Source organism: Macrobrachium nipponense, chromosome 26 (genome assembly GCF_015104395.2).
Source record: "Macrobrachium nipponense isolate FS-2020 chromosome 26, ASM1510439v2, whole genome shotgun sequence".
Taxonomy (NCBI): domain Eukaryota; kingdom Metazoa; phylum Arthropoda; class Malacostraca; order Decapoda; family Palaemonidae; genus Macrobrachium; species Macrobrachium nipponense.
The window spans coordinates 5,164,197-5,186,696 of record NC_087215.1 but is presented as its reverse complement, the minus strand read 5'-3'; the positions used below and the strand labels follow the sequence as shown (position 1 = coordinate 5,186,696).

Below are 22,500 nucleotides of genomic sequence, written 5' to 3'. Positions count from 1 at the left end.
TCCCTGATGGGGTAGGGTACAGCTATGGGTTAAATAACAAAACTCAGCAATGATGTTAAGAAATGAAGGAATAAACGACAACGACATAAATGGAACCTCTGGCAACAGAGGAGCTTCGTCCGGCAGCCAGGTATTCAACCCAAGTGAAGGGGAAGACGGTCAGGTACTTGGATGTCGTCATCCAGCAACTGACCACCACAACGACAGTAACCAACAGCCTGAGATTGGAGCTACAGAAGCAAACCAAAGGAAGAAATGGACAAGAGAAGAAAATAAGGAAATATGGAGATGCTACATCAGAAGCAACCCGACGGAGAGAGGATATAGAAGAAGGTTGGTCAACATCTGGAATGAGAGGAATAACACCTCCTAAACAGAGCAGAGGCTGGCAGACCAAGTAAGGAACATAAAGAAAAAGAACTGGCTCTCCCCAACAGAAAGAGAAGAACTGGAAAGGGAAATGTCACACGACAACGAATTACACGAAGACGAACTGAGAGACGATGCCACAGAAGACGACAGGGATGATGAGATATCAAACAACGACACATGAAGAAACACCAACGAAGTAACAGAGAGGACGGAATGGGTAGAAAAGATTAGATAATGGATGGAGCCAGATACAGAGAGAACAAAGATCCCCTCCATGAAAGCCTACAACACCAAGAAATTAAGGCAGAAAACAAGTGAGGTCAATGAAATAATGGGCATAATACACACCACCAGTATCACAGAAACAAATAACTTGGCATATGCAGGAGCAAGATTAGTAGCAGAACTGATGGGGATTCCGAACCAACCAACACCGACCCAGCAAACCAACCCAACCCAACAGAAAAACCGTCAAAACAGCAACCTCCTTGGAAAAGGCGGTCCTGGAAAAGCAAATCCAATGGAGATGAGATCTGACTTGAGTAAACTGAAAGAGATGGCAGAAAAAAGGCTAAGAAGCAAGAAAAAGACAAAGGGAGGAACTCAACGAGAAATACAAAGTACAAGAGAGGGGACTAAACACAATAGAAGATGTAAAACAGAGGCTTAAGGACAAAGCACATAAGATCCAATGGTACATGAACAGGAATAAGGGATACCGACAGAACAAACTATTCGGAACCAACCAGAAAAGACTATACAGCCAACTAAGAGGGGAAGACAACCACCAAGAAATTCCTGAAGCCGAACCAAGTAAGATACTCTGGAAAAACATATGGAGCAATCCGGTATCACACAACAAACATGCAACATGGCTCCAGGAAGTCAAGGAAGAAGAAACAGGGAGAATAAAACAAAGATTCACAGACATCACGACAGACACAGTCAGACACCAACTAAAGAAAATGCCAAACTGGAAAGCCCCAGGTCCCGATGAAGTCCATGGATACTGGCTCAAAAACTTCAAGGTCCTGCACCCACGAATAGCAGAACAACTCCAGCATTGTATCTCAAATTATCATGCACCCAAATGGATGACCACAGGAAGAACATCCTTAGTACAAAAAGACAAGAGTAAGGGAAATATAGCCAGTAACTACAGGCCTATCACCTGCCTACCAATAATGTGGAAGTTACTAACAGGTATCATCAGTGAAAGGCTATACAACTACCTAGAGGAGACAAACACCATCCCCCACCAACAGAAAGGCTGAAGAAGGAATTGTAGGGGCACAAAAGACCAGCTCCTGATATACAAATTGGTAATGAAGAACAGTAGGAGAAGGAAAACCAACCTAAGCATGGCATGGATAGACTATAAGAAAGCCTTCGACATGATACCACACACATGGCTAATAGAATGCCTGAAAATATATGGGGCAGAGGAAAACACCATCAGCTTCCTCAAAAATAAATGCGCAACTGGAATACAATACTTACAAGCTCTGGAATAAGACTAGCAGAGGTTAATATCAGGAGAGGGATCTTCCAGGGCGACTCACTGTCCCCACTACTCTTCGTAGTGGCCATGATTCCCATGGCAAAAGTACTACAGAAGATGGATGCCAGGTACCAACTCAAGAAAAGAGGCAACAGAATCAACCATCTGATGTTCATGGACGACATCAAGCTGTATGGTAAGAGCATCAAGGAAATAGATACCCTAATCCAGACTGTAAGGATTGTATCTGGGGATATGAGGATGGAGTTTGGAATAGAAAAATGCGCCTTAGTCAACATACAATAAGACAAAGTAACGAGAACTGAAGGGATAAAGCTACAAGATGGGAGCAACATCAAACACATAGATGAGAAAAGATACAAATACCTGGGAATAATGGAAGGAGGGGATATAAAACACCAAGAGATGAAGGACACGATCAGGAAAGAATATATGCAGAGACTCAAGGCGATACTCAAGTCAAAACTCAACGCTGGAAATATGATAAAAGTCATAAACACATGGGCAGTGCCAGTAATCAGATACAGCGCAGAAATAGTGGAATGGACGAAGGCAGAACTCCACAGCATAGATCAGAAAACCAGGAAACATATGACAATACACAAAGCACTACACCCAAGAGCAAATACGGACAGACTATACATAACACGAAAGGAAGGAGGGAGAGGACTACTAAGTATAGAGGACTGCGTCAACATCGAAAACAGAGCACTGGGGCGGGCAATATCTGAAAACCAGTGAAGACGAGTGGCTAAAGAGTGCATGGGAAGAAGGACTAATAAAAGTAGATGAAGACCCGAAATATACAGAGACAGGATAATGGCAGACAGAACAGAGGACTGGCACAACAAACCAAAGCACGGACAATACATGACACAGACTAAAGAACTAGCCAGAGATGACACATGGCAATGGCTACAGAGGCGAGAGCTAAAGAAGGAAACTGAAGGAATGATAACAGCGGCACAAGATCAGGCCCTAAGAACCAGGTATGTTCAAAGAACGATAGATGGAAATAACATCTCTTCCATATGTAGGAAGTGCAATACGAAAAATGAAACCATAAACCACATAGCAAGCGAATGCCTGGCACTTGCACAGAACCAGTACAAAAAGAGGCATGATTCAGTGGCAAAAGCCCTCCACTGGAGCCTGTGCAAGAAACGTCAGGTACCTTGCAGTAATAAGTGGTACGAGCACCAACCTGAGGGAGTGATAGAAAACTACCAGGCAAAGATTCTCTGGGACTATGGTATCAGAATGGATAGGGTGATACATGCAAACAGACCAAACGTGACGTTGATTGATAATGTCAAGAAGAAAGTATCACTCATTGATGTTGCAATACAATGGGACACCAGAGTTGAAGAGAAAGAGAGGGAAAAATGGATAAGTATCAAGATCTGAAAATAGAAATAAGTAGGATATGAGATATGCCAGTGGAAATTGTACTCATAATCATAGGATTACTAGGCACGATCCCAAGATCCCTGAAAAGGAATCTAGAAAAAATAGAGGCTGAAGTAGATCCAGGACTCATGCAGAAGAGTGTGATCCTAGAAACGGCGCACATAGTAAGAAAAGTTATGGACTCCTAAGGAGGAAGGATGTAACCCGGAACCCCACACTATAAATACCATCCAGTCGAATTGGAGGACTGTGATAGAGCAAAAAAAAAAAATAATTATAATAATAATAATATATAGCTAAGAGATTCATAGTTAATAATACTGTGGATACTTAGGATGTAATGATTAAGAGGTATAGTGGTACTAAATCTCTCTCTATACACACGCACACACACACACACACATGCACACACACACACACACACACACACACACACACACACATATATATATATATATAACGGGTAAAAATGTTCTTTTGTAATGTGGCGGGATCACAAGCTAAAAAAACAAGTTGGCAAATCCCCCCCCCCAACCTCAAACCTAAACCTAATCACTCCAGCTGCCCAACTCACCCCAGTCACACTTTCCTCTTTACACTACAGCATACACGCAGGACAATTGACCTATACCTACACAAAAACAAACAAAAAAAAACAACAAAACACATGTACTTACCAACCACTCCAGATACTCCAGCCTATGCTGTGCTGTCTGGCGGTCACAGAGATATCAACTACAACAAAGACCAAAACCCACAACCCAACAACACAACAGCAAAACAACACCCAAGGACTACAACCCAACAACTCAACAACAACACAGCAACCAAGGACCACAACAACACAACAACAACTAAGGAACACAACCACAACTCAACAACACAGCAGACAACCAAGGAACACAACCACAACCTAACAACACAGCAAACAACCAAGGAACACAAGCACAACCTCACATATAACAAAAACTTAACATCACAACAAAAGACCACTGCACAAACAACACAAAAAAACAACACACACCCCCACTAACAACACCAAACTTAACAACAACTAACAACAAATCAATAAAACACAACTCAAACGAATTTCAATGCCTTCACTAAAATGCTGCCAACACTACTGTCTCTCACAGCTTCTGACTAAAGACTCCCTAAAACTAACTAAAAACACAGAACTCTAACAATCAACAGCACCAGCAGACAACCCAGAACTCACCAACAGCCAATCCAATCGTTAACTATCCCTACAGCAATTACACCCACTCTCTCTCTCTCTCTCTCTCACTCTCTTTCTCTCTCTCTCTCTCACTCTCTCTCTCTCTCTCTCACACACAAACACAGACGTTGTCAAATGAAACTCTATAACTCCTCCATATATCCTCCCCCATTACATTTGACAACGTCTCCTTGCATTCACAACACACACACTAAACAGCCTTCTGCAACACCCACGGATGCTCGGAAGCAGGTCCCCTGGATCTTGTTTGAGTGACCTCATACACACTCAGTTACACTGCCATCAACTTCTCCCAGACCACTTCCAGTCAGACTAATATTACCATCTCCCTCACTACTATCCTCCCAGATCCCATTCACTATCTCATCTACTCCTTCTAACTCTTGTCTGAATATCTCTCGTAACGCTGCCGCTAAATCACTTACCTCATTTACACTCCTGCCAAACTTCCGAAGAGACTCATTCATACTGCCAACTACATCCTTACCACCTGATTCCCTTCCTGGTGAAACTTCACTAAACCCCTGACAATTCAAACCCACACATGCTATATGTATTATTCCTCCCCTCAAAGTCATGCCTTATCTACCATTTTTACCCTAACACTAACCCCTCTATCATGCAGCTCACGTTTCTCCCTTTTATTCCCTTTCCTTACCCTCTTCCGCTTTCTTCCATACTCAACCAACACCAACCACCGATCTCCCAGACCCATTTGCTCACTGACACTCCACTCACATTTATTTACCCTCAACTTCTCATTCATCACATTTTCCCGAACACACTGTCGCATACTAGAGGACCCACCCAACTGAATCCCCTTTTCACTTAGTTTCCTGAATTCCCAGCCTTACTCATCCTCTTTCGCCTATCCACACTTGCTACATGACCCTCTACTCCACATTCAACACATTTTGCACACTGTTCTCTACACATCCTAGCATAATGCCTGTTCTTCCCGTAGTTGCTGCAAACCACATTCATACGGGTACCCCTACATCCACTAGCTATGTGCCCTACCTGTCCACACCTATAACATTTAATATCCTTATCTTTCTTACACTTGCTCACTAAATGCCCCGTTTGCCCACACCCGAAGCACGCTCTTAACACCCACCGACATTCATTCTTCTTGTGTCCTGGCCTACCACATCTATAACGCTACTGCTCTCGCTCACAAATAACTGACCCTACTCTTCCAACATTTGCACTCCTATCTCTTTTAGTGCTAACTACACTCACATTACTTGCCCTAACCCTCCTATCTACCACTCGCTCTGCCATTCGCCTCGGCCCTTCCAAAAATGCCTCCCTATAGCTTTTGAACTCTGGTACAACCTCAGCTACTCCAGTCCTAACACTAGCACTCCTACTCTCTATCATAAACCTATCTAACTCGTAATCTTCTACTATTTCCAAAATATCATTCCATATCAACCTTTCATTCGTCCATCGCATTTTCTCCTTACGTTTCAGATTCATCAACTCGTATACGCTCTCTGGTACAGTCGCCACCAACTTTCGCACTAACTCCTTACAATCATTTATCCCTTCGTCCCCAAACTTTTTCCTGGCTTATGTTTCTAACCTACAGACATACATTGACAACGACTCACCAATCTTCATTCTTGCCTCTTCAAAATCATGCTTTCTCCTATATCTAACGCTACTCTTTATCCTCTTTGCCTGTTTTACAATCCTGGCTTTCACACTCTCATACGGTACATTCCCTACACTCATCATTACCCCATACATACTCAACAAAAATCCGGTCAAAAAGCTACCTAACTCTCTTGCCCAGACTCTCTTGTCACCCCATACTTTGCCTCACAGTACCTCTCATATTTATTAAAAAAGACCCCTATGTCCCTACTACCATATTCCTTGTATTGTGCGCATCGGGGTACCTCTCTCATATACACAGCCTTTCGTACTCCCTTCTCACTCTCACTCTCACTTTCGCTACTTCCATTCTGACCCTTCTTTCCCTCTTCCGAATACAAAGAATCCACTTCCATACTCACATCCATACTCTTGACTATGCTCTTCTAACCCTTCTTCTTTCTACCTACCTGTTTCCACTCACCGCTATCTAAATCACTCTCAGCCCTTTCCCCAATGTATTCAGTCCTAGTCTCATCCTGTCCATCACCCTTATTAACCTTCTTTCCCTTAGTCTTCTTTTCCTCAGCCCCCTTCTTATTCTTGTCCTCAGGTTTACCCTTATCCTGTGTCTTCCCCTTCTTTCCCTTACCTATCACAACCAAATCCCCTTCGTCACTTGTACTCTCATCCGCTCGCTCTTTCACTTTCTTTACCCATCCTGGCCCGTCACAAGACCCAGTAAGCCTACCTCCTGCAGCTCCCTCTCCCATGAATCCCTTCATCATTTCCTGCATTATCTCTTGCACTGCATTCATCATTACCCCGAATTTTTCGTTCATTTTCTCACTCATTCTCTCTTCCGCTCCTTTCACCTCTTCTTTCATTTCCACTTTCGCACTCCTTAGCATTCCTCTCATTTCCTATAACTCGCTCTTCAGCTCCTCACACTCTACCCTCAACCTATCATTCTCCACTTCCAACCTTTCCTTAGTTTCCCTCGCCATCCTCTCTATCTCCTTCAACATTTCCATCCTCACTTTCTCCACCAATCACACAACTCACTACCCCAATTGTCCTGCAGGAGCCACGCCAACAGTCCCTGTTCGGGCGCCAAAAAATAATTTGGCGGGATCACAAGCTAAAAATACAAGTTGGCAAATCCCCCCCTTCACATAAACCTAATCACTCCAGCTGCCCAACTCACCCCAGTCACACTTTCCTCTTTACACTACAGCATACACGCAGGACAAGTGACCTATAGCTACAAAAAAAAAAAACAAAAAAAAACACACACACACAAAACACATGTACTTACCAACCACACCAGATACTCCGGCCTGTGCTGTGCTGTCTGCAGGCCGAGGTCACAGAGATACCAACCACAACAAAGACCACAACCCAACAACACAACAACAAAACCACACCCAAGGACTACAACCCAACAACTCAACAACACCACAACAACCAAGGAACACAACCACAATCTAACAACACAGCAAACAACCAAGGAACACAACCAAAACCTCACATATAACAACAAAAACTCAGCAACACAACAAAAGACCACTGCACAAACAACACAAAAAAACACACACACCCCCACTAACAACACCAAACTTAACAACAACTAACAACAAATCAACAAAACACAACTCAAACGAATTTCAATGCCTTCACTAAAATGCTGCCAACTCTACTCTCTCTCACAGCTTCTGACTAAAGACTCACCAAAACTGACTAAAAACACAGAACTCTAACAATCAACAACACCAGCAGACAACCTAGAACTCACCAACAGCCAATCCAATCGTTAACTATCCATACAGCAATTACACCCTCTCTCTCTCTCTCTCTCTCTCTCTCTCTCTCTCTCTCTCTCACTCACACATACACACACAGAGATGTTCTCAAATGGAACTCTATAACTCCTCCATATTTACTCCCCTGTTACATTTGACAACGTCTCCTTGCACTCACAACACCCACACTAAACAGCCCTCCGCAACACCCATGGATGCTCAGACACAGGCCCCCTGGATCTTGTTTGACCTCATACACACTCAGTTACATTGCCATCAACTTCTCCCAGACTACTTCCAGTCACACTACCATTACCATCTCCCTCACTACCATCCTCCCAGATCCCATCCACTATCTCATCTACCTCTTCTAACTCTTGTCTGAATATCTCTCGTAATGCTGCCACCAAATCACTTACCTCATTTACACTCCTGCCAAACTCCGAAGACTCATTCATACTGCCAACTACATCCTTACCACCTGATTCCCTTCCTGGTGAAACTTCACTAAACCCTGACAATTCAAACCCACACATGCTATATGTATTATTCCTCCCCTCAAAGTCATGCCTTATCTACCATTTTTACCCTAACACTAAACCCTCTATCATGCAGCTCACGTTTCTCCTTTCATTCCCTTTCCTTACCTTCTTCCGCTTTCATCCATACTCAACCGACACCAACCGCCGATCTCCCAAACCCATTTGCTCACTGACACTCCACTCACATTTATTTACCCTCAACCACTCACTCATAACATTCTCCCGAACACACTGTTGCATACTAGAGGACCCACTCAACTGAATCCCCTTTTCACTTAGTTTCCTGAATTCCCAGCCTGACTCATCCTCCTTTCCCTACACACACTTGCTGCATGACCCTCCACTCCACATTCAACACATTTCGCAAGCTGGTCTCTACACATCCTAGCATAATGCCCGTTCTTCCCGCAGTTACTGCAAACCACGTTCATAGGGGTACCCCGACATCCACTAGCTATGTGCCCTACCTGTCCACACCTATAACATTTAATATCCCTATCTATCATACACTTGCTCACTAAATCCCCCGTTTGCCCACACCCGAAGCACGTTCCTAACGCCCACCAACATTTATTCTTCCTGTGTCCTGGCTAACCATATCTATAACACTGTTGCTCTCGCTCACAACTAACTGACCTTACTCTTCCAACACTCGCACTCCTATCTCTTTTAGGGCTAACTACACTCACATTACTTTCCCTAACCCTCCTATCTACCACTCGCTCTGCCATTCGCCTCGGCCCTTCCAAAACTGCGTCCCTATAGCTTTTAAACTCTGGCAAACCTCAGCTACTTCGGTCCTAACACTAACACTCCTACTCTCTTTCATAAACCTATCTAACTCGTAATCTTCTACTATTTCCAAAATATCATTCCACATCAACCTTTCAATTGTCCATCGCATTTTCTCCTTACGTTTCAAATTCTTAAGCTCGTTACGTGCTCTGGTAGAGTCGCCAACAATTTTCGCACTAACTCCTTACAATCATTTATCCCTTCGTCCCCAAACTTTTTTCTGGCTAATGTTTCTAACCTACAGACATACATTGACAATGACTCACCAACATTCATTCTTGCCTCTTCAAAATCATGCTTTCTCCTATATCTAACGCTACTCTTTATCCTCTTTGCCTGTTTTACAATCCTGGCTTTCACATTCTCATACAGCACATTCCCTACACTCATCATTACCCCATACATACTCAACAAAAATCCTGTCAAAAAGTTACCTAACTCTCTTGCCCAGACACTCTTGTCACCCCATACTTTGCCTCACAATACCTCAAGTATTCCTTAAAAAAGACCCCTATGTTCCTACTACCATATTCCTTGTATTATACGCATAGGGATAGGGGTACCTCTCTCATATACACAGCCTTTCGTACGCCCTGCTCTTTCTCACTTTCATGTTCGCTACTTCCATTCTGACCCTTCTTTCCCTCTTCTGAATACAAAGAATCCACTTCCATACTCACATCCATAATCTTGTCCTCAGGTTTATCCTTATTCTGTGTCTTCCCCTTCTTTCCCATACCTATCACAACCAAATCCCCTTCGTCACTCGTACTCTCATCCGCTCGCTCTTTCACTATTTTTACCCATCCTGGCCCGTCACAAGACCCAGTAAACCTACCTCCTACAGCTCCCTCTCCCATGAATCCCTTCATCATTTCCTGCATCATCTCTTGCACTGCATTCATCATTACCCCAAATTTTTCGTCCATTTTCTCAACCATTCTCTCTTCCACTCCTTTCACCTCTTCTTTCATTTCCACTTTTGCACTCCTTAGCATTCCTCTTATTTTTATAACTCGCTCTTCAGCTCCTCACACTCTACCCTCAACCTATCATTCTCCACTTCCAACCTTTCCTTAGCTTCCCTCGCCAACCATAACTCCTCCTTCAGCCTCTCTATCTCCTTCAACCTTTCCATCCTCACTTTCTCCACCAATCACACAACTCACTACCCCAATCATCCTGCAGCTGCCACACCAACAGTCCCTGTTCGGGTGCCAAAAAATAATGTGGCGGGATCACAATCTAAACAAACAAGTTGGCAAAATACCCCCCCCCCCTCACATAAACCTAATCACTCCAGCTGCCCAACTCACCCCAGTCACACTTTCCTCTTTACACTACAGCATACACGCAGGACAATTGACCTATACCTACAAAAAAAAAAAAAAAAACACACACACACAAAACACATGTACTTACCAACCACTCCAGATACTCCGGGGTATGCTGTGCTGTCTGCCGGTCAAGGTCACAGTGATACCAACCACAACAAAGACCACAACCCACAACACAACAACAAAACAACATCCAAGGACTACAACACAGCAAACAACCAAGGAACACAACCACAACCTAACAACACAGCAAACAACCAAGGAACACAACCATAACCTCACATATAACAACAAAAAACTCAGCAACACAACAAAAGACCACTGCACAAACAACACAAAAAAACACACAAACACCCACTTACAACACCAAACTTAACAACTAACAACAAATCAACATAACACAACTCAAACGAATTTCAATGCCTTCACTAAAATGCTGCCAACACTACTGTCTCTCACAGCTTCTGACTAAAGACTCACCAGAACTGACCAAAAGCACATAACTCTAGCAATCAACAGCACCAGCAGACAACCCAGAACTCACCAACAGCCAATCCCATCGTTAACTATCCATACAGCAATTACACCCCCTCTCTCTCTCTCTCTCTCCTCTCTCTCTCTCTCTCTCTCTCTCACACACACACACACACAGATGTTGTCAACTCTATAACTCCTCCATAATAACAGAATTCCATCTAATAAAAGGAGCCCATAAAAACACCAAAATACGGAGAGAGAAATACTATATTTCAGAGACTGCTCTCTCCCTCTTCAGGTAGATGAATGAGAAAAGTTACAGAAAAGGTGGTATTTATATCTAGATGTCCATCCACAGGTAAGCCAATTTAGGTCATTCCCACTGATAATCTTCCTTTAATCTTGTTAAGCGTCGGTTGAATGAAAACCTGGTTGACGATATCTGAGTTCCATGCTCCCTTTGAGATATTCATTACCTGCCTATCTTTGATCAGGTCCGATTCCATCATTTGACTCTTGTACCGGCATTTGATGCTATAAATTATACGTGACAAATTCCAGTTTATACTATGGTTATGTTCATTTATGTGGTTGAAAATAGCTGAGTTCTGTTGTCCATACCTAACTGACCGTTTGTGCTTTATCAATCTCTGGGGAAGAGATTTTCCTGTAAATCCGATGTAAGAGTGGTCGCAGTCCAGGCATGGGATTTCGTAAACTCCTGTGCCCTTTGGGGGATGTCTTTTGTTGGATGTTAATCAGGGATTTGGCTAAGGTATTTGGGTAAGTAAATGCAAAATGGTTAGATTTCCCGAGGGTTTGGGTCATCGTCTTAATCCTGTCCAGGAGTGGAATTTTAATTCTAATTTTATTGTTGGGTGTGTCTCTGGTCATGGAAAAAGAGTTTGAACTAATTCGTAAACAGCTTTCGTCTTTAAGGTATCCTGAGTATATAATTGAGAAAGCAATTCACAAAGCAAAGGTAACTTTTGTCAGGTTAAGTGGTTTTGTTGGAACAAGCGTATTCCGCTTGTTTCTTAGTATTGATTGTTTACCTGATAACCATCAATCCTATTCTTTTTATTGGAGGGTCAAGTGAGTTGATGTGTGTCAGACGATGTCTGATTTCAGTCAGTCAGTCGGTCAGTCAGTCAGAGGCAGTCAGGCATGATTACCTGTGGACCAGCATGGGGCAGCATCAGGTACTGGACACCTGGTTATTTGGTGTGAAGCCATCGCACAGAGTATGACTTCGAGTTGGAGGTTGGCAGCCTTTGGCCAGCATTAGTGTGTTTTTGTTGTCGAGAGGATGACGGGTCGAGTGCGACCTCACTGGGCAGCATCATTATTGTGTTTTTTTCGTCGAGAGGACGACGTGTCGAGTGCGACCTCGCTGGGCAGCAACAATGGCATATTTTCGTCGTCGAGAGGTGTCGAGTGTGACCTCATTGGGCAGCAGCCTTGGCCGGAATTAGCGTGTTTTCGTCGTATGGAGAATGACGTCATTTGGAGTGCGGCTCCATTGGGCATCATTAGTGTATTTTTGTCAGCTGGGGAGCGACACTGTGTGGAGGGTAACCTCATTGGCAGCTTGGAGCTGTATTGATGACCTTGTGTATAGGATTGTCTGTTGTTGCGTTGTCGTAAGCTGTAATCTCCTTAGGTGGAGTATGACCTTTGTAGGTTGACCTAATGATACCTTGTTTTGCCTAATTCTCAGAATTGTTTAGAAGTCGCGCATTTAAGTAATGTTTTACTGTTCACTAGTGATGTTTATTATTTCTATATTTTGAATGATGATTTAAGTGCTGGTGGTTAACTGTCTTTATGATTAATTTTGATGCTTGAGTAATTTGGAGTAATGCTGCTTGTTCATTTTGAATGTGTTTAATTGTGTGCCTGATTATTTATTTAAATAACGTTGCACATAACTATGTAAAGGTTCTGTTTAACTTTGAAGTAAAATTTAATCACTACTTTTGAATGATTAAATTTTGGATTTATGGCCTGTTATGCTGCTTTTATTTGAGTCATTTTATATGTTCATTTTTGGATAATGCGATAAAAAGGATATTTACTGACTTACTGACTCATTTGTATAAAGATGTAAATACGTAATTGTAATAAATTAGTTTAAGGTAATTTTATTCTGTTTAGTTCCTCCCTCCGTTGCTGGGCTCTATTTCTGCTGGTTTTTCCAGTCCCGAATGTTCTAAAACTTAAAGAACCTGATGAACCAAGACGGTTCATAACAATGGCGACCTTAGGCCATGATTGGGCACTGTTTGGCTGGCAGGTTTATGGCAGCATCGGAGGAGAGTAAGAGAAGTGTTTGTTAAAAAAAAAAAAAAAAAAAAAAAAAAAAAAAAAAAAAAAAATTTTAAGGTAGAGAGGTGTCAGGTGGTTTTGTTGGAACAAGCATATTCCGCTTGTTTCTTAGTATTGATTGTTTACCTAATAACCATTAACCTGTTCTTCTTTTTATTGGAGGGTCAAGTGAGTTCACGTGTGTCGGATGATGTCTGATTTCAGTCAGTCAGAGGCAGTCAGGTATGATTACCTGTGGACCAGTGGGGCAGCGTCAGGTACTGGACACCTGGTTATATGGTGTGAAGCCGTCCCACGGAGTATGACTTTGAGTTGGAGGTCGGCAGCCTTTGGCCAGCATTAGCGTGTTTTCGTCGTCCAGAGGATGACGGGTCAAGTGCGACCTCACTGGGCAGCAGCATTAGCGTGTTTTCGTCGTCGAGAGGACGACGTGTCGAGAGCGATCTCGCTGGGCAGCAGCAATGGCATGTTTTCGTCAGTGAGAGGTGTCGAGTGTGACCTCACTGGGCAGCAGCCTTGGCCAGAATTAGCGTGTTTTCGTCGTATGGAGAATAATGTCATGTGGAGTGTGGTTCCACTGGGCATCATTGGTGTATTTTTGTCAGCTGGGGAGTGACACTGTGTGGAAGGTAACCTCATTGGCAGCTTGGAGCTGTACTGATGACCTTGTGTATAGGATTGTCTGTTGTTGCGGTGTCGTAAGCTGTAATCTCCTTAGGTGGAGTATGACCTTTTTAGGTTGACCTAATGATGCCTTGTTTTGCCTAATTCTCAGAATTGTTTAGAAGTCGCGCATTCAAGTTATGTTTTACTGTTCACTAGTGATGTTTATTTTTTCTATATTTTGAATCATGATTTAAATGTTGGTAGTTAACTGTCTTTATGATTAATTTTGATGCTTGAGTAATTTGGAGTAATGCTGCTCGTTCATTTTGAATGTGTTTAATTGTGTGCCTGATTATTTATTTAAATAACGTTGCACATAACTATGTAAAGGTTCTGTTTAACTTTGAAGTAAAATTTAATCACTCATTTTGAGTGATTAAATTTTGGAATCATGGCCTGTTATGCTGCTTTTATTTGAGTCATTTTATATGTTCACTTTTGGACGATGCGATTAAAAGGATATTGACTGACTTACTGACTCATTTGTATAAAGATGTAAATAAGTAATTATAATAAATTAGTTTAAGGTAATTTTATTCTGTTTAGTTCCTCCCTCCGTTGCTGGGCTCTATTTCTGCCGGTTTTTCCAGTCCGTATGTTCTAAAACTTAAAGAACCTGATGAACCAAGACGGTTCATAACATTTTCTACCTACCCCCTGAAGACAAGACCAGAGACACACCCAACAATGAAATTAAGATTAATATTCCACACCTGGAAAGGATTAAGGTGACCCAGACCCTCGGAAAATCTAACACTTTTGCATTTACTTACCCAAACACCTTAGCCAAATCCCTGATTAACGTCCAACAAAAGACATCCCCCTAGGACACAGGGGTTTACGGAATCCCATGCCAGGACTGTGACCATCTCCCATGCCAGGACTGTGAACATCTCAAAAGGAGCATGGGATTCAGATGTGATCGACAAGATTTTCATTCAACCGATGCTTAAGAAGATTAAAGGAAGATTATCAGCGTGGGTGACCTAAATTGGCTTACCTGTGGATGGATCTCTTGGTATAAATACCACCGTTTCTGTAAACTTTTCTCATTCATCTACCTGAAGAGGGAGACAGTAGTCTCTGATATATATATATATATATATATATATATATATATATATATATATATATATATATATATATATATATATATATATATATCTATCCATCTTTGAAATTACTGTTTCCTGGCCCAATGCCTTGCAAATCTCGAAATGTTGTTTAGAAATTATTCTAACTGGTAGAAGCATCATTTGCTTTAATTAGAGTTCTTTTAAACAAGATATATAATTTATATATATATATATATATATATATATATATATATCATATTATATATCATATATTATATATTATATATATATGATATATGTATATCATATATATATATAAAAAAATACTAGTAAGAATATCTTTATATATATATATATACAATATAATGATTAATCATAATATATAAATAAAGATATAATATATATATATATATATAATACAATATAATATCATATATATTATATATATAATATAAATAAAAAGATATATATACATATATTTATATATATTATTAATATTTATAATATACATATATACATATATATATATATATATATATATATATTACATACATATATATATATATATATTATATCATATGTGAATATATATATATATATATATAATATATATATATATATATATATATTATATATATATAATATATATCTATATATATATATATATATATATTATATATATATATATATATATTATATATATATATATATATATATATATTATATATATATATATATATATATATATATACACACACATATATATATATATATATATATATATATATATATATATATAATATATATATATATATATATATATAATATGTATATATAATATATACAAATATTATCATTTTTATCGTTACCGAAGTAAACATTAGATGATTAGACTAGATAGGTTTATCAAGGAATATTTGTTTTTCGTCATATAGATACTGACAGTGATTATAGTTAGGATAGCGATGCAGTTGTTCATTTCATGTCAGTTTTTAAAAACCTGGAATTTACCGTTAGGAATAAATTTCATATTACTCTCTCCTCAATAACAAAGTATTAAAATATTTTCATTGGATTAAAAAGTTATGAATATTTTGGTAAATGACATAAGTATCTACAGGATAAATAAAAAAAAAATAGAGAAAAAACAACATTCACATAAGGTTAATTATTGCTATACCGCTAACCTGAATTCATAAATTCAATTATTGTTATACCACTAACCTGAATTTGTAGATTTAATCATTGTTATACCAGTAACAGGCCTGAATTTATAGTTTTAATCTTTGCCATACCACTAACCTGAATTTATTGATTTAATAATTGCTTTACCACTAACCTGAATTCATAGATTTAATCATGGCTATAAAAGCAACTTGATTTAATAGATTTAATCATACCTTTACCACTAACCTGAATTTGTAGATTTAATCATTGCTATACCACTAGTCTGAATTCATAGATTTAATCATTGCTATACCAGTAACAGTCATGAAATAGTTCAACCAAGTCTGTTATTAAAGAAAACTATCGTATTTATCGCTGAAATCATCTATTTTGAGAATAACATAATGCAATCATTAAAACATCTAAATGTGAATATATGATATTTTGAAAATAAATCTTATATGAGATGAAATTTGAAGATGTATGGTTTTATCTATCGAAAAAAATTTTCTTTTATCTTCAAGACTTTATGAAATATTAGCATTTGAATGATCCTGTTTCCAGAAAAAATATGTTTCGCTCGTAATCATTGCTCTACCAGTAACCTGAGGTCACATAGGACTTAGTTACATGAACCATGCAAAATCTTAGAAAACCTTACCTTGGGTGACCTTAGTTCCAAAGTCTTCACGCCCTCTCCCATATCAGGGATTCGAAGATGCGGTTTGTTCAGGTAAATACTTTTCCTTCCCATTTGAGAATGGTAATTGATGGTCATAGGATCTCCTTCCACGAAGTCTGAATCTCCATAGGCCCAAATGAGGCAGACTGTGTCTTCTTTCTAGTGGAACCAGAAGCATAATATTAAGTGAAGCGTGTTATTTACATGTCGGCAAATTACTGCATACATATACATGTCAACAGCTCTACAGAAACCATAGGCACAATATTAGGTGATGTCTAAAGGTGCTTCCATATTAGGTATATCGTGAACATGTTGGTAACTAATTACATACATGTCACAAACATGTTGGTAACTTATTGCATACATGTCACAAACATGTTGGTAGCGTATTGCTCACATGTCACAAGCATGTTGTCGACAAGTCTTCAACCATAGATGAGGATGAACATTTTGCTTATATTATGTGCCATCTAAGTTTGTGTCCATGCAAAATTATTACATGCCATAAACATGTTACTAACTAATTGTATACATATCACAAACAGGTTGACAACAAGTCAACGAATATAAAGGTAAAATAAACTTTGGCAAATGCTGGATAATCATATGAAGTACTGGTTATAACTACCAATAAGTAGTTTGTAACTTATTGCCTACATATCACGAACATGTTGACAACAAGTAAAAAACTACAAGGTAGGCACAAACCTTTGAACTGCCAGGAAGTTCTTGACTTGTATTCATCCTGTTGGTTTTGTGTGTATGACAAGTTACCAATATATTTTTATAACATTTATTACAGTGTTATGTGGACAGAGACTTAGGCACCGCTTGATATTGCATCTATATGATGAAATTGTTGATATTTTGAGCACATTTGGAATACATTCCACTGTTTACAATATTGTATTCCTCATTCAAAAATCGAGGAGACTAGACTTTTCCAAGCGAATACAAACATCGATAAAACTTAAAATTTTATAATTAGAAGATACTATCAGTCAAATAATAAATCGAACTAGACAATGTCAATCAAATAAAATATAGAGGCACTTTGCCTTACTCACATTCAGCTTTAAATCCCCGTTGCTATCAGAGGTGTACCAAGGACGAGAAAACCTGAGGGTTGTGTGAGTCTCATTCTGGAATCCTCCCAAAAGCTGGACGTCCTGGGATGAATCAATCTCTGGAACCGGGTTTCGAGTTTCGTGGCGATCCTGGAACAAGAATGACTGTATTAAAAGACTTGTGTAGCGATCCTGAAACATGAACCACTGAATGACAAAACTTGCGTAGCGATCCTGAAACATGAACCACTGAATAACAAGACTTGCGTAGCGATCCTGAAACATGAACCACTGAATGACAAGACTTGCGTAGCGATCCTGAAACAAGAACCACGGAATGACAAGACTTGCATAGCAATACTGGAACATGAACCAATAAATGACAAGACTTGCATATCGATCCTGAAATATGAACCACTGAATGACAAGACTTGCATAGCAATTCGGAATTAGGAAGCACTGAATGACAAGGCTTGCGTAGCGATACTGGAACTGGAACCACAGAATGACAAGACTTGTGTAGCTATACTGGAACAGGAACCACTGAATAACAAGATTTGCGTAGCAATCCTGGAACAGGAACCATGGAACGACAAGATTTGCATAGCGATCTTGGAACAGGAACAACTGAATGACAAGGCTTGTTGTTACGGCCTCTGAGAGAGGTCCACTTCAGGTTCGATATGAAATAAATAAAAACAAAAAAAAATATTTCAACACCAACAGTTGAAACTGGAGATACGAATATAGAAAGAAACACTAACACAACAAATGTTTATTTACAAGCTTACTAACATAGGTAAATGCAGAATGGTATCTCCTATTTACATAAAAAGATAGAATCTTACACTGCTCGAACTGGGGGAACAGTGAGGCAATTCAAATACTTACCAGTCAATTTGGCAATTCGAAGCGACTGCTTCTCAAAAGGAAAACGGTGATTGCAGACGTCCTCTTGACTCCGTATAGCAGAAAATAGTCTACTTGTAAGGCAGGAACTCCCCAAAACCTCTTGCAGGACCTTTTCTTCTCTGAAGTCTGCTCGACGTGGAGATAACACTGGCGTCCACTCCTGAAGACGACTAGACCAGTATCCAACCAACTCCCGAGCAACTTTTTATCTGATCCTTCGTTGGTTCCTTCGTCTCTAGTCTCTCTACAACGATCTCTGCTGCTGATCTCTCACAGTTATTCTGACCAGTGGCTCATACTGAGGATATCTCTCTGTGACTAACAGGTGTCTCTCTTCTACGATCTCTCCTGCTGCTGCTACGACCGTTGTATTTATACGGCAATCTGGGGGCGGAGCCTACAGCGAGCGTCACAGACTTGCGAGATTTCCAGAACTTCCTAGATGAATCTAGACGAGGTATTGCATCAGAAATTGCGGCGTTTCTCCCGACACATTGGCGCGTGTTGCACTCTGCAACACGCCCGACGATTCCATAGCAGCCGCGAGAACAGGCGCCTCCAACACGGGCGCGAAAGCCTCCTTACTGCCAAGCTTCTCGAAAATTCGTTCTCCTTTCCTTTATCTTTCTTTGCTAGGAAGCAATTACCATCACACTTGTGTTGCGATCTTGGAACAGGAACCACTTAATGACAAGACTTGCGTAGCGATCCTGGAACAGGAACCACTGAATAACAAGACTTGCGTAGCGATCCTTGATCAGCAACAACTGACTGACAAGGCTTGCTTAGCGATCCTGGAACAGGAACCACTTAATGACCAGACTTGTGTAGCGATCCTGGAACAGGAACCACTGAATGACAAGACTTGCGTTGCGATCCTGGAACAGGAACCACTGAATGACAAGGCTTGCATAGCAATACAGGAACATAAACCACTGAATGACAAGACTTGCGCAGCGATCCTGGAACATAAACCACTGTATGACAAGACTTGCATAGCGATCCTGAATTAGGAACCACTGAATGACAAGACTTGCGTAGCGTTCCTGAAACAGGAACCTCTGAATGATACAACTTGTGTAACGATCCTGAATTAGGAACCACTGAATGTTAAAACTTGCGTAGCGATCCTTATGCATGAACCACCGAATGACAAGACTTGCATAACGATTCTGAAGCATGAACTACTAAATGACAAGACTTGTATAGTGATACTGGAACAGGAACCACTGAATGACAAGACTTGCGTAGCGATCCTGAAACAGGAACCACTGAATGACAGGGTTTGCGTAGCGATACTGGAGCAGGAACCACTGAAATACAAGACTTGCATAGCGATCCTAGAGCAAGAATCAATGTATGACAAGACTTTGGTAGTGATCTTGAAATATGAACCACTGAATGACAAGACTTGCATAGCGATACTGGAACAAGAGCCACTATATGACAAGAACATTCGGGATAGGCAAATTCCGTGTAAAGTTGCAAAGTTTAAAATCTCGCTTTCTTACAAGTGGCCTTGTATTGGTGTCCATGTCTCTGGCAGAGTCTCGGCATATGTTGCCAGGAACGAGGACCACTTTGGGCCAAATTTTGGGTAAATTCGAGGAATAACATTTTGTGTAGACCTAGAAATAAAATAGTAATGAAGTCGATTTATTACACTGGTTTGGAAGGGCATGAGTTACATTTGTATGCATTTCTTAATTTAATGTAATACAACCATATGAGATAATTTCAGCTATAATTAATGCATTAAAGGTAACAATTCTTATTTGTTATTATTGGAAAGAAAAGAGAAACTAAGGCTTGTATGTTAAAACATTTGCTGGGAAGAAAGGTATGGTAGCAAATAATATTATTATCATTCGATAGTAATTCGTAGTTAATCCTTGTCAGAAACATAATTATGCATTTTGCTGTATAAAAATAATTATTCTAATAATAGTTATAAGAAAAAATGCAAACGAGAGAACAATCAAATATTGATAAAACGAGTGACCAAGAAAAAAAATGCAAATATTAAAACAACATATTGAAGAGTTCTAATTTTGTCTAACAAAAGCATCGCCACTGACTTCAGTTGCAGGAAAAAAAGTAATACATTTAGATGATGCTGGAATTATATGACACAAAAGGACCATTGAGAAAACATGATTAGTCTTTATTCACTGATGGTCAAAGGAAGTGACTATCTGCGTAATTCTAGCTTGAACTGCTTGTGGCTTGTCTAACCGTGAGAACCACAAATAGCGTCATTAGGAAATAAAGGCGAAATCGGCTTGCTTGAAGTGTATTGTATTGAACAATAGCAGAGTTTTCCTTTTGCTGTCATGCCTGCAGGATATTTTGTAAATTAATGAACGGCATGAATAGTTCTTTGCTTGCTGGTATGTACATGTGTATGTATGTATATCTATGTATATGTGTGTGTGTAATAAATACTAATCATGATCTCTCAGTGGTCATTGTCATGTTGTATAATTTCAGCATCTTTCGTTAGACAAACTCCAAATTCTTCTGAATGTAGATTTATTGTTTATGATATAATATTTATATATATAAGATATATATATGCAAGACCGCCTACTCACTGTTAAATAGACCTCTCCAGTTAAATCATCCACTCCGCCAACAATGATATCAGATCCTCGCATTCCACCGTTGGTTAAAAATCCAAAGCCAATAAAACCTGTGGTAGCTACCTGAAAATAATATCCATATATTAGATATTTCATTTTGGAGTTAGATAAAAAAAGAACTGATTAACTACAAAGTGTTTTTTGAGGTTGATGCTTAGGATGTTAAAATGGTATTAGATATCACTGTTTCAATGTTTGTTTTTAAATATGGAAAATTGATGTTTTTTCTTAGGTAAAATATATTCGTAATAGTGATCAAAACACAGTAGTAACAATTTGGTTTATATTAACAAATTCGGAATTATATTACTTTAAGTCCACCAAATATATTTCAAATAAAAATTCTTTTTTTCAGATAAAATATATCCGCCAAAATGATGAAAATACATTTGTAACAATATGGTTTATATTAACAAAATCGGAATTATATTACTTAAAATCCTCCAAATATATTTTAATATATAAAAATTAATGTTTTTTCTCAGATAAAATATATTCGTAAAAAGGTATCTGAGTACACTGGTATCAATTTGGCTTATATTAAAAAAATCGAAATTATATAAGTTCACATATACTGTCAAAAAAACTTACGCTGATTTCAAAGATGATATCTGCGACCTGTGGTGTCCATTTCACTATGTATTTACCCAACTGGTCCATCTTGGTTTCGTGGGCCAATGGCATGGGGGACAGAGGTGCCATCTTTACGGGTTGACCCATGACCTCGAGAGATAGGGTCAGGATTAGGGCGAGTAGATTCAGCGTCGCCATTCTGGAGAAAAAAGATATTTTTACTTATTACTTACATTCATCTTTTATAAAGTTATTGGTATTTACTGTTATTTTTATTTAGCTATT

The 22,500-nt window shown here is 39.5% G+C and overlaps 1 protein-coding gene across 1 annotated transcript in view; it reads right to left on the bottom strand.

The window, feature by feature from the left end:
- Nucleotides 1-22,500, bottom strand: part of LOC135199757 (DBH-like monooxygenase protein 1) — a 26,236-nt gene that overhangs the window by 1,732 nt on the left and 2,004 nt on the right. Inside the window, exons 2-5 of the mRNA XM_064227913.1 lie at nt 22,234-22,414; nt 21,595-21,705; nt 18,089-18,238; nt 16,998-17,177 (exon numbers count right to left, since the gene is read on the bottom strand). Of these exons, the coding sequence (XP_064083983.1) occupies nt 16,998-17,177; nt 18,089-18,238; nt 21,595-21,705; nt 22,234-22,413 (621 nt within the window). The 5' untranslated portion in view covers nt 22,414. The remainder of the gene's footprint in view (nt 1-16,997; nt 17,178-18,088; nt 18,239-21,594; nt 21,706-22,233; nt 22,415-22,500) is intronic.